Raw genomic sequence first — 14,592 nt, forward strand, 5'->3', positions numbered from 1 at the left:
TCAATAAAAATAAATATTGATTTTTGAAAATTATTTATTTCTTAATTTTAATCTTATTAATGTAATATTTTATATGTTTTGGATGATATGGATAAAACATTATATATAATAATTTAAATATGTTACGACCCGATAGTCACGGATATCGGAAAGTGTATTTTCGAGTCTCTATTTTCGCAAAAATGGACTCGTAAATATTTATTAAAAATATTTACGAAGTTAGTTGTGTGGTTAATTAGGTTTTGGCTAAGTAAATTAGCTTGAATTAAGAGTAATTAGGTGTAAGGACTAAATTGAATATAAGAAAAAGTTAAATTATAGACTAAAAAAGTAAAGGGACTAAATAAGAATTAAACCATAAATTGACAAGTGTTTGGTATTGAACATGACATTTGTAATAATTAAATACATATAGTTGTAATAATTATATATACTTACTTATTATTTAAGAAAATATTATAATATTATATTATATTATATTAGTTTAATAATAATAAAACAAATAAAGAATAGAAAAGAAAAGAAATAGAATAGAAACAGAGAAGCAAAAACGAAAAAGAACGGAGAAAAGAAAGGAGGAGAAATTAGGATTTTCAAGTTCAAAGCTCAATTGGTAAGTTAATTTAGTTTCTTTTCTTGTAATTTTTATGTTTTTAGAACCTTAATATCAATTACTTTTTAATCTATGTTGAAATTTTGGAAAATATTGAATTTTTAGATTTGTTCATGTTGGATAATTTAAGTATTTGGGGTTAAATTGATAGAATTTTAAGTTAGAAATGAAAAGAGATTGAATTGTAAAATAAATTATAAGTTTTGAGTGTTAAGGACTAAATTGAGAAATTTTCAAAATTTAGGGATTTAAGTGAAATTAGAGAGTTAAAATTAGTCTAAAGTGGAAATTAAATGAAAATATGGAATTAGTTTGGAGAAATAAAGTTAGTCTCGGTTTAGGGACTAAATTGGAATTTAGGCAAAAGTTGAATATAAATTGAAATATTTAATGTGAAATTGTATTGTATTGATGAATTTCAATTGTTTCAATTCCATAACTAACGTTGTGTCGGAAACCTCGACTAAGAAGAGAAAAGAAAAAGTCAACGAGAAGTAGCTCGAAAATTTTGGTTTGTATTTATATAATCCGAATCTATTAATTATTATTTGTTGTACTTTAATATAATGTTTATAGTAAGTAATTGAGGTGAGTGTTATTTGTTATCATTTTGATATTGGATTGAGATTAAGTGAATTTGTGATATTTGAATATTGGATGATTGTGGTATTTGTAAAGTGAAATTGAAACCCTATTAACTGTATCGGGCTGAGTTGGATATAGATGGCATGCCATAGGATTGGAAGAGTTCAAGGATTACTTCGACCTTAAGTCGATGAGACACAGGGTGTCAAATTATTACTTTGGATAAATTTGATGAGGTACTAGGTACCAATTTACTTCAGCATGCCCGATGAGACACTGGGTGTCAATCTATTACTTCGATTTATCCGATAAGGCATTGGGTGCCAAACTAGTGTATTTTGGTTGGATCCGTGTATCCGTCCGAGTCCGAGTTATGTTAATAAGGGATTATTGAAATAAACAGTGTTATAATTGATATTGAATAGTGAAATGAGATATGGATAGAGATTCATGAAACGCATATTTGTGAATTGAACATGAATGATCAATATTAAGATTCAAGTGATATGTGTTGATATTGTGAAAAGCTATCTGGGATAGCGATTGATGAGAATTGAATGTTTTACGAATAAATTGATCAATTGATTAATTATTATTAATATATGTTTAAATGTGAATATTAAATTACTCTACTTTTAAGCATTTGGATTATAGAAATACTACTGAGTTTATACTCGGTGTACAGTTTGTTTTCGGTGCGCAGGTTAGGTTAAAGTTAGACTGACGATTCAACATCCATCAGAGATCTGGAACTCAAAACGTGGTGAAGTATACTTCTTTTTGGCAATGGCATGTACCTAGGATGTTTTATGTTAATCATTTTGAAAAATGATTGTAAATGATGTTAAAGATGATATTGGTTGCTTATATATATATGATATGTTGAGGTTTAATATGGGATGTATGAGTAAATGCATAAGTAAGTATGATATAGGCATATTTGAGTTGTAATTGACATGATTTTAGAGTAAGATTGAATGAAGTTTTAATGGATTGTTTTGAGAATAGATATGAAGGATCTATAGGGAACATTTATTAGGCCAATAAGTTGATTGTTTTGACATGTTTTAGATGTATTTGATTGTGTTTTAGATTGGTTGAACGATTGGTTTTTGAGTTGCTTGTTGTTTAAGATTGCAGGGTATGGTAAACTTGATACTTAAGGTTCATTTTGAGTCCACACGGCCAGGCACGCGGGCGTGTGATTGGACCGTGTGAGACACACGGCTAACACATGGGCGTGTGGTTTGGCTGTCTGTCCTCTGCGACTTTAAAATTTCAAAACAAAATGCCTAGGTAATTTCACATGGGCAGAGACACGGGTGTGTGTTTCAGCCGTGTGACCTAAGTCAGAGAGTTACATAGGGTTGGACACAGCCTAAGGCACGGGCATGTTTAATGGCCACACGGGTGTGTCCCTTGATCACATGGGCGTGTGACCCTTGCATCTAGGAAAAATTTATAAAGTACCTGATTAAGTATCGATTTGTTTCTAACACATATTTTGGGCCTCAATGGCTCAAAAGAGGGACAATATGATTAAATTATTATATGTATGTTAGATGATTATAAAATATTTGTATTTGATCTGAAAAGTCCGGTAATGCTCTGTAACCCTGTTCTGACAATGGATAAGGTTAAGGGGTGTTACAGAATATTTTTTAAATAGATAATTTATTTCAAATATAAATCAATTTAACTATTAAAACATTAAGTGATAAATATTTATTTATCTACTTATCTTATCTAATACATTTTATTGAGAATTTTATATTAATAAAATTTAATATAATTGTCAAACACATTTAAAATATTAAATAAATATTGAGTCTTAACTCAATTGGCATAGGTATTGTTATCAATATAAGAGGACATGGGTTCGAGTGCGTTCAAACGCATTATTTTCCTATTTATTGGTTGAGGAAGAGTTACGGGGAGTTCTAAGTATTGTGTAAAAAAATATGATTATAATCTATAATGAGATTATTTTAAAAAATATAGGCTTAATTAAATATTTTTCATCACCATTTAAAAAGTATCATATTAATAATAATAGAAGTTATGCAAAGATTTATCATTTATATGTTACTTTCATATAATTTTCTTAGATTTATATAGTTTTGAATACTAAAAAATTAGTTATAGTATAATTATGAAAAATATAGACTAATCTTCAATATTATTAATTAAAGTAATACTTTTTAAAATTAAATCATTAACATTGATGTATTAAATATTTTAAAATATTAATAAACAACTATAAAGATATGAATCAATCTTCTATATTTACGTCCCAAAAGAAAATTTTCTATATTTATACTCCTAAAAACTTCAATATTAATAAAAGTTTATATTTAATAATTTTGATCATATATATTTAAATTAAATGATAAGATATTAAGTTATTTGAATTTATTTATTAAATTTTTTTTCTTATACTTATTTATGTATCTGGATTATTTTATGCTACGCTCGCTGTGAAACATTTTTAACTATTCTATTTATTACTAGTAAATATTTTTGTTTAAAATAATATTTAAAACATTTATACTCTTATATTTCTATTTCATATTTATATAACAATGTCACAGGTAACAATGGAATAATCCAATGCATTAAAGAGAGAAATACCGAAAGACGGTTGAAATTTTATATATTTATAATTGAACATGATAGTAAAACTGAGAAAAGAAACACTATTTAAGGTAAAAACAGGAATGAAATTCTCATAAATACCCTTTGCCTTTATTTCTTCTCGCTAATCAATTAAGCCATGTCTTTTCTCGTCCATGAATAAAATACGACTTCCCACTTTCCAATCAGCTAGCTATTCTTGTCCAGTCCCGTAAGAGCATCCTATAAAAATAACCTCTCCTTCAGGGCTTCACCTATAACCACATGCCTTGCCATGCTCAAATTTTTTCTATTTTAGTTCTTTTCCTTCTTGACTCGCACTCCACAATCTAATTCTCCATTTCCCATTTTGAACTCTCCAGCATTCTCCATTTTGGCTGTACTTAGAATGTTTTGTTGGCTTGTAATGTGAGCAACATGTTTCAGTGCTTGTCTATGAATGTCTGAACTAAACATCTTCCTGTCTTTTTTTTTTTTTTCCTTCTGTTTGTTTCTCTTGCGTTACTATATGCCTTCCATGCTTTCTCCTTGCTAACTTTGAGCTACACAGGAAAGGGTAATACTTTTTTGAGTTAAAATTGTTGACGATTGTTGGTTTTCTGTAAGGGTGCCATTTAATGAGAGTTTCAAAGCTCCTTTAATATCTAATAAAAGAAAGGTTGCATTTTTTAAACGTAAAGTTTCCCCTTTTTTTTTTTTTTTTTTCTTTTTTCCCTTCTTAAATAAAACTATGATCCTATGTTTTCTATGGAACCAATTTTTAACTTTTGGAGTTAATTAATCGTCAATCTTTTGATTTACTTCTTACCAGGGTTTTGATTGAAGCTTAAGAGGCATGGCAGAGAAGAAAAGTAGTGCAAGAGAAGAAGTGGTGATCAATGTTCCCAGTGAAGAAAATCCCAAATGGCTAAAAGGGTCTCCTGCAATGGAATCAGAGGCATTGGACCCTAAGCAAAATGTTCAAGTTTCAGCCACCAAAGCATTTGGTCCAACTGCAAATAAGCCACCAAAAGTCCCAAGTGCAGTTAATGAGACCCCTTTTACTAGAAGAAGGTCATTTGCTAAACCCAAGTCAAGATTTGGGGAACAATCTTATCTTTTTGAAACTGATCAAATGGAAGAGAATGGTTTAACTAATGAAGAACAAGTGGGTGGTAATTCACCTTATAGACACTCCTTTAGTAAGGTTTCCCCTAATAACAAGTTGGGGAGAAGTGTTAGGACTGATTCCGCGGTGTCGAAAACGTCATCAATGGCCTCTACAGGCCCCAGTGGAGAAAGTGAATATGAGGAGATAATTAAGAAAGTTAAACTGCATAATGAGAAGCTTAAAAGAGTGAAACCTAAGGTTGTGATTGAGTGGCTCATATTTTTGTTACTCTTGGGATGCTTAATAGCAAGCTTAACTTCAGATGAGCTGCAGAGCACCCATTTTTGGGGTTTGAAAACTTGGAAATGGTGTGTGCTTGTGATGGTTATATTCTGTGGTATGTTGGTTACTCGTTGGTTTATGCATCTTGTTGTTTTCTTGATTGAGATCAACTTTCTACTACGGAAGAAAGTCCTGTATTTCGTTCATGGTTTGAAGAAGAGTGTTCAAGTGTTTATATCGCTGAGTTTAGTTCTTGTTACTTGGGTTCTTTTGTTTCTTGATGTCGAGAGATCGAAGACTGCCACGAAAATTCTCGATTATGTTACCTGGACTCTTGTAAGCATTCTCATTGGAGCATTTTTGTGGTTGTTGAAGACTTTGTTGTTAAAGATATTGGCTTCCAATTTCCATATGAATAAATTCTTTGACAGAATACAAGAATCAGTCTTCCACCACTACATACTTCGGACCCTTTCGGGACGTCCATTAATGGAGACTGATGAAAAATCACCACTTCATTTGACTGTTAGCAATGCCAAAAAGGGTAAAGGGGGTAAGACGAAAAAGTTGATCGACATGGGAAAGGTCCATAAATTGAAGCGAGAAAAAGTTTCATCTTGGCACATGAAGGTGTTGGTTGATGCTATCACCAATTCAGGGCTCTCCACAATCTCCAACACCTTAGATGAAAGTACTTATGATGAAGGTGCTGAACAAGCTGATAAAGAAATCACTAACGAGGAGGAGGCACAATACGCCGCGCATCAAATTTTCTCAAATGCTGCTCGACACGAAAGCAACCACAACCACAAGTTTGAAAATCAGCTTCTCTTGATGCTTCTCAATTGATTTTGTTTTCCCTGCCAACTATTTTTTATTTTGCCTTACTAACAAAATGCTCTTTATGACCAGTTACATCGATGAGGATGACCTTTTAAGGTTCATGATCAAAGAGGAGGTGGATCTTGTGTTTCCATTGTTTGAAGGATCAAACACCGGAAAAATTGACCGAAAAAGTTTCACAAACTGGGTGGTAAGTTAGAGCACTATATGAGACTCCAATAAACCTTTCACTAATGATAGGGATACTTGTTTAACATGCTTGTTTTTTTGTTGTTTCACTCAGATAAAGGTTTACAAGGATCGGAAAACACTAGCACATGCTTTGAGTGACACCAAAACAGCTGTTAAGCAATTGAATAAACTTGTAACAGTAGTCCTTGTTGTTGTTACTGTCATCATATGGCTTCTTTTGATGGAAATTGCAACCACAAAGGTGCTTTTGCTCCTTTCATCACAGCTTGTAGTTGCAGCTTTTATGTTTGGAAACACCTGCAAGACTATATTTGAAGCAATCATATTTGTATTTGTGATGCATCCATTTGATGTAGGTGATCGTTGTGTGGTTGATGGTGTTCAGGTAACTATTAAAAAAGGCATGCTCCTATATGCATTTCTGGAAAAAAAATATTACTAACTATGCTTTATCACTTGGTAATCGACAGTTGTTAGTCGAGGAGATGAACATTTTAACGACTGTCTTCCTGAAGCTTGATAATGAAAAGGTGTACTACCCGAACTCTGTATTGTCTACAAAGCCTATCAGCAACTATTACAGAAGCCCCGATATGGGTGATGGTATAGAGTTCTCTATTGATTTTATGACACCAGCAAAAACAATAGGCAAGCTGAAAGAAGAAATAAGGAAGTAAGTTGACACTTTTTGACGGTAGCTTTATTCTTCCTTTAATTCATATAAAATCATGTTTATGGAACTAATTTGTGCTGTTATGTCCAACCAGGCATTTGGAGGCCAATAGTACCATATGGCATCCGAGCCACCTTGTGGTGGTGAAGGAGATTGAGAATGTCAATAAGTTAAAGATGGCTCTCTATTGCAATCATACAATGAACTTCCAGGACTTCAGAGAGAAGAACAAGCGTAAAACTGATTTGATCCTTGAATTGAAGAGAATTTTCGAGGAGTTGGGCATAAGATACAATCTCCTTCCCCAGCATGTGAATCTCAACCAAGTCAATCAAGACAGGCCTGATGCGACTTATGCAACCACCTGATCCTTACCGCTTGTTGCTCAACAATGTTCTATATCCAAGGTATGCATACCCTTTCTATCCTTCTTCAACAAGGTGAACTTATGCAACTGTCAATGTTACCAAATCCCTCTTTTCAGGCCTCAGCATTCATTACATACCATTAGTATTCACCTTATCTTATATGCATGCTCTTTGTCAGTTTGCATTAGTTGTATAAATAATTCTAGATTGTTCTGGACTCCTGATACTTATTCCAAATAATACATTTGATGATTTAATCAGTTGAAGCTTGTTCATAATTAAGAATCCCCACTTCAGAACTAAATAGTCACTCACTTGTGGTGTTTGAGAAAGAGGAGAAACATAAATTGTAGGTAGTTGTAACCACATCTTATTGATTCCGAATTGAAACTTCTTGGCCATGGTTTACCGAAAACAGCATCCTGGCATGCCCGTACCAAATATATAGCAATTATTTTATTTCTCTCTTTGAAAATGATTATACTCAATTCTCACTTTGATTTTATTTCAACTAGGGGCTGAAACAAGCAGATACTACTATCATTGCAGCTTGGCTAAGAGTGGCAATGGGGCCCTGTAGTTGTAACCTAACATGGATTAGGGGAAAATGATTATTGCAGAAGACAAGTTCCAGCCTATATACATATACATATGGTTGTGTTAGATTTGATATGTAAGCTTGTATTATATTTATGAACCTGTGGAGTTAAGACCAATGCTATCAAGTTTTGTTTTCATTATAAGTCTATATATATATAGAGAGAGAGAGAGCGTCAAATTTGGTATGTAAAGAGAGAGTCAAATTTGGTATGTAAGCTTGTATTATATCAATGGACTAGTGGAGTTAAGTTGTGGATCAAGTTTGGTTTTCATTATTAAGAATTGAGCGAGTTTATTAAGGCGAGGATTTGGTGCAGCAAAATCCAGTGCGTAGTGGCTAAGTGGGATATAAACCTTATCCATTAAACCCGGATTTTGCTGCAGGATAAAGGGGCCACCTCAGGTCATCATCAATTTTCTAACGTATATGTTAAAGCCTTTTTGCAGTTATCATATGAAGTTGCCTTTTGGTATTTCTTTTTCTTTACCAATGCAACCTTTTTGCCTGACGGTTTTGGTACACATCAGCATAAGGGAGACAAAGAAAGTTGGTATAATTGTTGATGTTTTATATAAATCATTGTTCTTAGATATTGGAAGCACATGTTTGATTCACAAAATCAATGAGCTCTGCATTGCAACATGAAAAATAATGATAATAAGGGTATGAGAAAGTAAGTGCTTGAGTAGAGGAACTTGTTTAAATTATATAGATAAAAAGCTTTCATGCCATTGTAATCCAAATCTGTGAAACAACCCAAAAGCCAACACATAAATTGTCTTAAAAATTAAAAACCAACTTCTTTCAACAATTGATGACTGATTTCGTTTGAAGCAAAAGTCTTTTTGATGCTATCTTTTAATTGCAACCTTTCCCTTTTTTTCTTTTATTTACAACAAACTTCTCCCCAAGATTAAGGCCTGCAAACCTCAAAGGTGGTTACCCAATCCATGTCCTGGTATAAATCTCGCATTTTCCTCAGTGTAGACATGGGTTTCGTTCAACAGCCTGAAAACAACCAAACCATCTCAATTTGCTTTAAAAATGGCAACAAATTACAATCTAACAAACAGTGGAACTTACGATAGATAAACAGTCTTGTTCATGGTTGCAGAGGAAAGGAATGAAGAGCCATTCAAGTAGAGTAATTCACCATCTACTCTTTCAGCAATCCTCTTGTCAATTTCTTCAGCACCAATGGAGAATGGTTGATCCGAGGCCTATGTTAATGCAAATCAAAGTTAAAACAAAGCGAAAATGGGATATATATATATATATATAAGACTTCTACTCCATTCAACTTCACAATTTTGAACATTAATTCTCATACCATAACCCATCCCCATGTATCAGCAAAGGATGGCACATGAGCTGTGTATGCCAACACATCTACATAGAAAAAAAAAAACCATGATTTATTGTTTATTATTCAATCTATTTTATAGAATCTTAAGAGTTGGTTGAGGAACTTACACTTGAAAACCTGCCTGATTGTGTGGTATATAGAGGAAAAGACCTCCTTGTGAGTGAATATTCCAGCTGGGCCAGCCTATAGAATAGAAATTTATCTCAAGTTTTTTATTCTTATGTTTATGACTTGACATATATATGACCCTACACAAGAAGGGGCGGGGGGGGGGGGAATACCAACCTGAGTGACAAAAATGCCATTTTCATTGAGTTTGGGCTTAAGAATTTTCTCATAAAATGATTTTGTATAAAGTTGATAGCAAGGCCCTCCTTCAACAGGATCTGCTAAATCTCCAACTATGATATCAAATTTCTCAGTCCTCTTCTCCAGTTCAGCCCTTAATATTCATACACAAGTATATAGTAATTAGCTCAAATTCCTTTGAAGCAAATGGACATCAAATAAGCTCAGTATACTTACTTGGCATCATTAATAACAAGGTTAAGCTTTTTGTTGCAAAATGCATCACGGTTCACAGTCAGGTACCTGCGGCAGAAATTGACCACTTCCTGCAGTTGTTAAATTATCAGTGGTGCCCTCCAAACACTAAAAAGAAAAAGTAAATGGAAATATATTAAAAAAAATGAGACCAAGAATTTCACCTCATCAATATCACACATTACAACTCCATCAATAAATTTATGCCTGAGTGCTTCCCTTGCTGCAGACCCTTCCCCTCCCCCCATTACAAACACAGTTTTGGGGCTGCACAATTGGTAAGAACAATATATGTTACTACTTTACAGATAAATGGAAATGGAGTACTCATAGAGACATTGACTCGATAGCCACCAAAAATAATAATAAAAAAAAGGACTCACTTCGAGTGGAACAAAAGAGCTGGATGAATTAAGCATTCATGGTAAATAAATTCATCAACTTCGGCACTTTGCATTTTCCCATCAATCACCAATACCTACATAAGCAATTATTCAAACAATCGGAGATTAGAAAACTTGAAAAAAGGATGAAACAAAACAATGAATGCCTATAGGTATACCTTGCCAAAACGTTTAGTGTCCAAAAGGGCTATATCTTGATACTCACTAGAACCTTTATACAGTACACTGTTAAGAGAGATACAAAGAGATGAGAGTTGGTTTAAGATATTGAATTATGAATCAAAGAAAACCCAAAGTTGTTTGCTTTTATCATGTTTTGAGTAATGTGCATATGATGAAGAAAGATTAGGGTGAAACCTTTTCAAAGCAAAGGACCATTTGAGATCCTCATCAATTTCCTCTTCATACCAAGAATCAAACTGGCGAGTCTCGTCAACAGGTGGTTGGTTCTTTGTTGTTCCATTACAGATTTTAGAGAAACCATTTGGATAAAAGATCTCAACAGCCTCACCCATTATCGAATAACCTAAAAACAAAAGAGAAAAACTTGAAACAAAACAAGACAGGATAAACAGAAGATTGAGCAAGAGGTGGCAAAGTGTGAGGATGGTAACACCAAGGTTACGTGCTTTTTATAGCACTTTTAACACACTAGAAACCCAATAATTTTTTATTTTTTTTTAAAAGAAAGGCATAATCTTGTAGATAATTATGGGTTTTGGCTAACACGGGCAATGATTCTGTCACAGACAGTCCCACGGATTTTCTGTTCCTCACGCCAATTATCATGGTACTACATTGGTTCATGAAAATGGTAACCTCATCAATGGTGACAACCCACCAAAGGTTGTTTCCTAGTGATGTTCTAAGCTGGCATTGGCAGTATAATGAAAATACCAAGAGATATTATTTTTTCTCCTTTTTTGGAGGCCTCCACGGCCATGTGTTGGCATCTAAAGTTAGATTGGGTGAAATTTCCCAGAGATTGACTGTCATTCTAGAATTTTGAAAGGAAAAGCATGCGCATGCATATGATATTATCTACCCCTATAGGTTTGGTGGATACAATGAAAAAGGATGAAAATCGGGAATATATGTCCGCGTGGGTTACTGTGGGCCCCAACTTGTACATGTGGTCTTCCACGATATTGACACGTGGATAAAAGTACATGTGGCACTGTTTTTTTTTATTTTTGGGTAGGGGAAATGATGGGGTCCACTAAGAAAGGTTTTTTCTTTTTGGAAGGGGGTCCACTATGCGAGTTAAAAAGTGGTGATACTTTGTGTATTTTTGGATTAATTGTTTTCCTTTTTTAGCCAACCTTTTGTCCTTTTCCTCGGTCACCAGCACTATGCTCAAATCAAGAGGGGATTTTTCTGGTCTAATTTTGATTTTAGTCCCTTTTGTTTATGTTGAAATTTACAATTTAATCTCTTTAATTTGATACAGTTTGATTCTTCTATTTTTTTATGATGTTTGTTAAAATTGAACGTCGATAATAGCAATATAGAATATCGCAAAGCAATAAAAAAGAAAAATAAAACACAGATTTTATATGGAAATCCTTTCGGAAAAAAATCACGGGTAAATGAGAAGAAAAATTCACTAATGTTGAAAATTGAACGATACATGAAGAGTTCGATTACATCTATTTAAATGTTGAAAAATCTTATTCTAATCAATGTCAAATAAAAGAATTGTAGTTCTATACGGATTCTACTCGTGCAACATAGTCTCAGTAATGTTACTGTTATTTTAACAAGATCCCCTAGTTTTGCCATTGTATTTTATTTTAACAAGAAATTGGGTCACACAACTCTAACAATGTTATTGTTAGATACATATTCTGATAATTTTATTAATTGTTCTGGCTAAAGTAATGGTAGTTTTTCATGAATTTTTTTAATACCATTTACATTGTTATTATCAAAAAAATGTTGGATACAATGATAAAACATATTGTATTTCAAAAGAGTGAATTTAAGTTTAAATTTTAAAATAACATTACCCGGAGAGGGTAGCTACAAGCCCTCGAAAGGTTTAGAAGTCAACTATTAGAGGGTAGTTATCAATTTGGGTCTACTAATAAATTTATAAAGGTTAAATATCCATCAATCTCTGAAGTTTGAAATTTAGTCCATATATTTAAAAAATAAAAAATTTAAATAATATTTTTTTCTATTTAGAAACCACAAATCAATGTTATTAATTTTTAGTCTAAATTTACTATCAATACACCCACGCAATCAAATTAACTTCATAAACAAACCATTATGAATTCAATAAACATACATTACAACAAGTAAAATCTGATGACCAAATATTATCGATTTCAATTATTTGACTAGAATTTTGAACAAAAAGTTAGAAATAAATAAATTTTAGCTTTCTAAGTATAGAACTAATCTCAGATTTCACTAATGTATAGAGAATAACATATGTTGACTCATTATAAAAGTAAATAGAGTAAAGTATATCAAATTAAATTAGAGAGATTAAAACCTCAATTTCAATATAGTAGAGGGGCTAAACTAGAATTAGACCTTTTCTGTGAGTGTGGGATTATGGCTAAGTGGGAGTACCATATCCAACTGACTAAAGCCTACCAGAGAAGAAGAATGAGGGACAAATGGGGACCCTATGTAATTGCAATAAGAGGGGAATTTATGGGTCCCCAACCCCAATAAAAATGTGTTTCTGTTGTGGGAGATGAGAGCATTCTTAAGCGTGGGGTGACTCCACTTCGATAAAAAAAACAAAAAAGGTTTTGTGGAAATCCCACTTTAATATTGTATTTAGAAGTGTTCATGGATTAGATTAAGTTAAACTTGAATCAAATTTTTATAGGATATTAATATATTTTATATTTATATAAATCTTAAAATTGATTTAAATATGACACTTTGTTAGTAACTAATTCAAACCCAATATATTTCTGCATATTATTATTTTAATTTCTTAAAAGAAAATATTAGGCTTTTTCCCATCATATCTCCTCCTTGCTTCTCTGCGGAGATATTGTTGCTCTTTGGTTAGATTTCAAAATGACCCATTTGTCTCTCTCCTATATGTCATAATGCCAGAGAGAAAAATCTTCATTCAAAGCTTTTCTTTATATGTTTATAGCGGGTAGCTTTTTATTATCAATTATTACTCCCAAAAAATCACCCATTGATTTCATCCACATGCACCAATTCTTTTTCCTTTTCTTTCTTTTTTGATATGATATGCTGTTGGATATTCTTTACTTGTGATGTAGGGCAAGTGTGGCAACTTATATCCTGGTATACAAATTCCATAAATGAATCCCAAGTATTTAATATCTTTTGTCTTTGATGTTAAGCTTAGTTACATCGTAATTCATGGCTTAAGATTCTTAATATATCTTACAACAATCTCTAGTGGGCGCTAGATTTGTTGCCATCTAATTATTTGAAGCCCTTGTTTGTAATTTGCTTCGGATGAATTTGGTTTTGAATTCATCTTTATAGTACAACTTACTAAAGGTTAGTTTTCTATTGCGAGTGATAGAAAAATATTGTTAAGAAGTGTAGTTTGTTAATTTTAATTTTTCTATTATTACTAAAATTGTTGTTAAAGGTTAAAATATTCTTTTAGATATAATAGTAGAAAGTCAATTTAAAATTAGTTAAGTTATATGATATTTAAATGATTTAATATAATGGTAAATGAATATAAATTATTTGTACAATTAATCATACATACAATATTTTAAAACTTAAATATAATAAATTATACTTAAATAATTTAATATAATGATACATAAATTATAAATTAATCTAATTTTTATGTATCTTTTAACTAGTTAATATAAATAAGGGTATTTAGATAATTTTCACTTCCAAATGTAAAAACCAAAAGTACCTAAATTTTAGCTTATGCATTTAGGTGAAAAACACCTTTCTACTTAAATTTTGACCTCAAAAGCCAAGTGTTCTTCATTATTTTTGCTGTGAAAAAAGCACTTTTGGAACCTCAAACGCAATAAAGAGCATGACCTATTTATGAAATGGAACTTGTTAATATTGGTTTTTATGATAAAAGGAACCCTAGAACTTGAATATCTTATATAAAAAATATATTTAATTATACAAATAAGAGTTATCGACAAGTGTTGGAAAGGACAACCACAAATCTCAAACATGGACGAAAAAATAAATATGAAAGATAAAAAAAATTGATAAGGGTTAAGTTGTAAAATTAATTATAGACATTTTCATATTATAATTTTCTAAAACTATAAATAAATAATTTATTTATATCGTTATAATAATGTCTACGATTTTTAATGAAACTTACTTAGTATAAAGTAATTCATATTGCCCTAGGTTTTAATATTGTTGGCAAAATTAAGGTCTTAAGAATTTAAGTTTGAG

The 14,592-nt window shown here is 31.9% G+C and overlaps 2 protein-coding genes and 1 long non-coding RNA gene across 6 annotated transcripts; 2 read left to right on the forward strand and 1 right to left on the reverse strand.

Annotated features, from left to right (window-relative positions):
• The first annotated feature begins 513 nt into the window (after nt 1-513).
• On the forward strand, nt 514-2,205 carry LOC128293929 (uncharacterized). The gene is made up of 2 exons (XR_008284082.1): nt 514-613; nt 1,884-2,205. It is a non-coding gene; the product is annotated as an uncharacterized LOC128293929 (long non-coding RNA).
• A 1,759-nt stretch (nt 2,206-3,964) lies between these two features.
• Nucleotides 3,965-8,140, forward strand: LOC108470916 (mechanosensitive ion channel protein 10-like). Of its 4 annotated transcripts, none has more exons than XM_053029581.1 (7): nt 3,965-4,506; nt 4,644-6,016; nt 6,117-6,237; nt 6,331-6,624; nt 6,710-6,912; nt 7,007-7,319; nt 7,796-8,140. In XM_053029581.1, exons 2-6 carry the CDS (start codon nt 4,668-4,670, stop codon nt 7,278-7,280), a joined length of 2,241 nt encoding a protein of 746 aa, XP_052885541.1. In that variant the 5' UTR covers nt 3,965-4,506; nt 4,644-4,667; the 3' UTR covers nt 7,281-7,319; nt 7,796-8,140. The 4 variants fall into 4 exon arrangements, with proteins under 4 accessions (XP_052885541.1, XP_017627932.1, XP_017627929.1 ...); XM_017772443.2 differs by having other exon boundaries at nt 3,965-4,490; XM_017772440.2 differs by having other exon boundaries at nt 3,965-4,388.
• Nucleotides 8,141-8,567: 427 nt separating this feature from the next.
• On the reverse strand, nt 8,568-10,855 carry LOC108472457 (thermospermine synthase ACAULIS5). The gene is made up of 10 exons (XM_053029582.1): nt 10,552-10,855; nt 10,353-10,419; nt 10,174-10,268; nt 9,955-10,057; nt 9,773-9,861; nt 9,533-9,689; nt 9,355-9,430; nt 9,212-9,270; nt 8,965-9,101; nt 8,568-8,889 (listed from the first exon to the last, which is right to left on the reverse strand). Exons 1-10 carry the CDS (start codon nt 10,707-10,709, stop codon nt 8,811-8,813), a joined length of 1,020 nt encoding a protein of 339 aa, XP_052885542.1. The 5' UTR covers nt 10,710-10,855; the 3' UTR covers nt 8,568-8,810.
• Between the last annotated feature and the right edge of the window lie 3,737 nt (nt 10,856-14,592).

This window comes from Gossypium arboreum, chromosome 6 (genome assembly GCF_025698485.1).
Source record: "Gossypium arboreum isolate Shixiya-1 chromosome 6, ASM2569848v2, whole genome shotgun sequence".
NCBI classification, from domain to species: Eukaryota; Viridiplantae; Streptophyta; class Magnoliopsida; order Malvales; family Malvaceae; genus Gossypium; species Gossypium arboreum.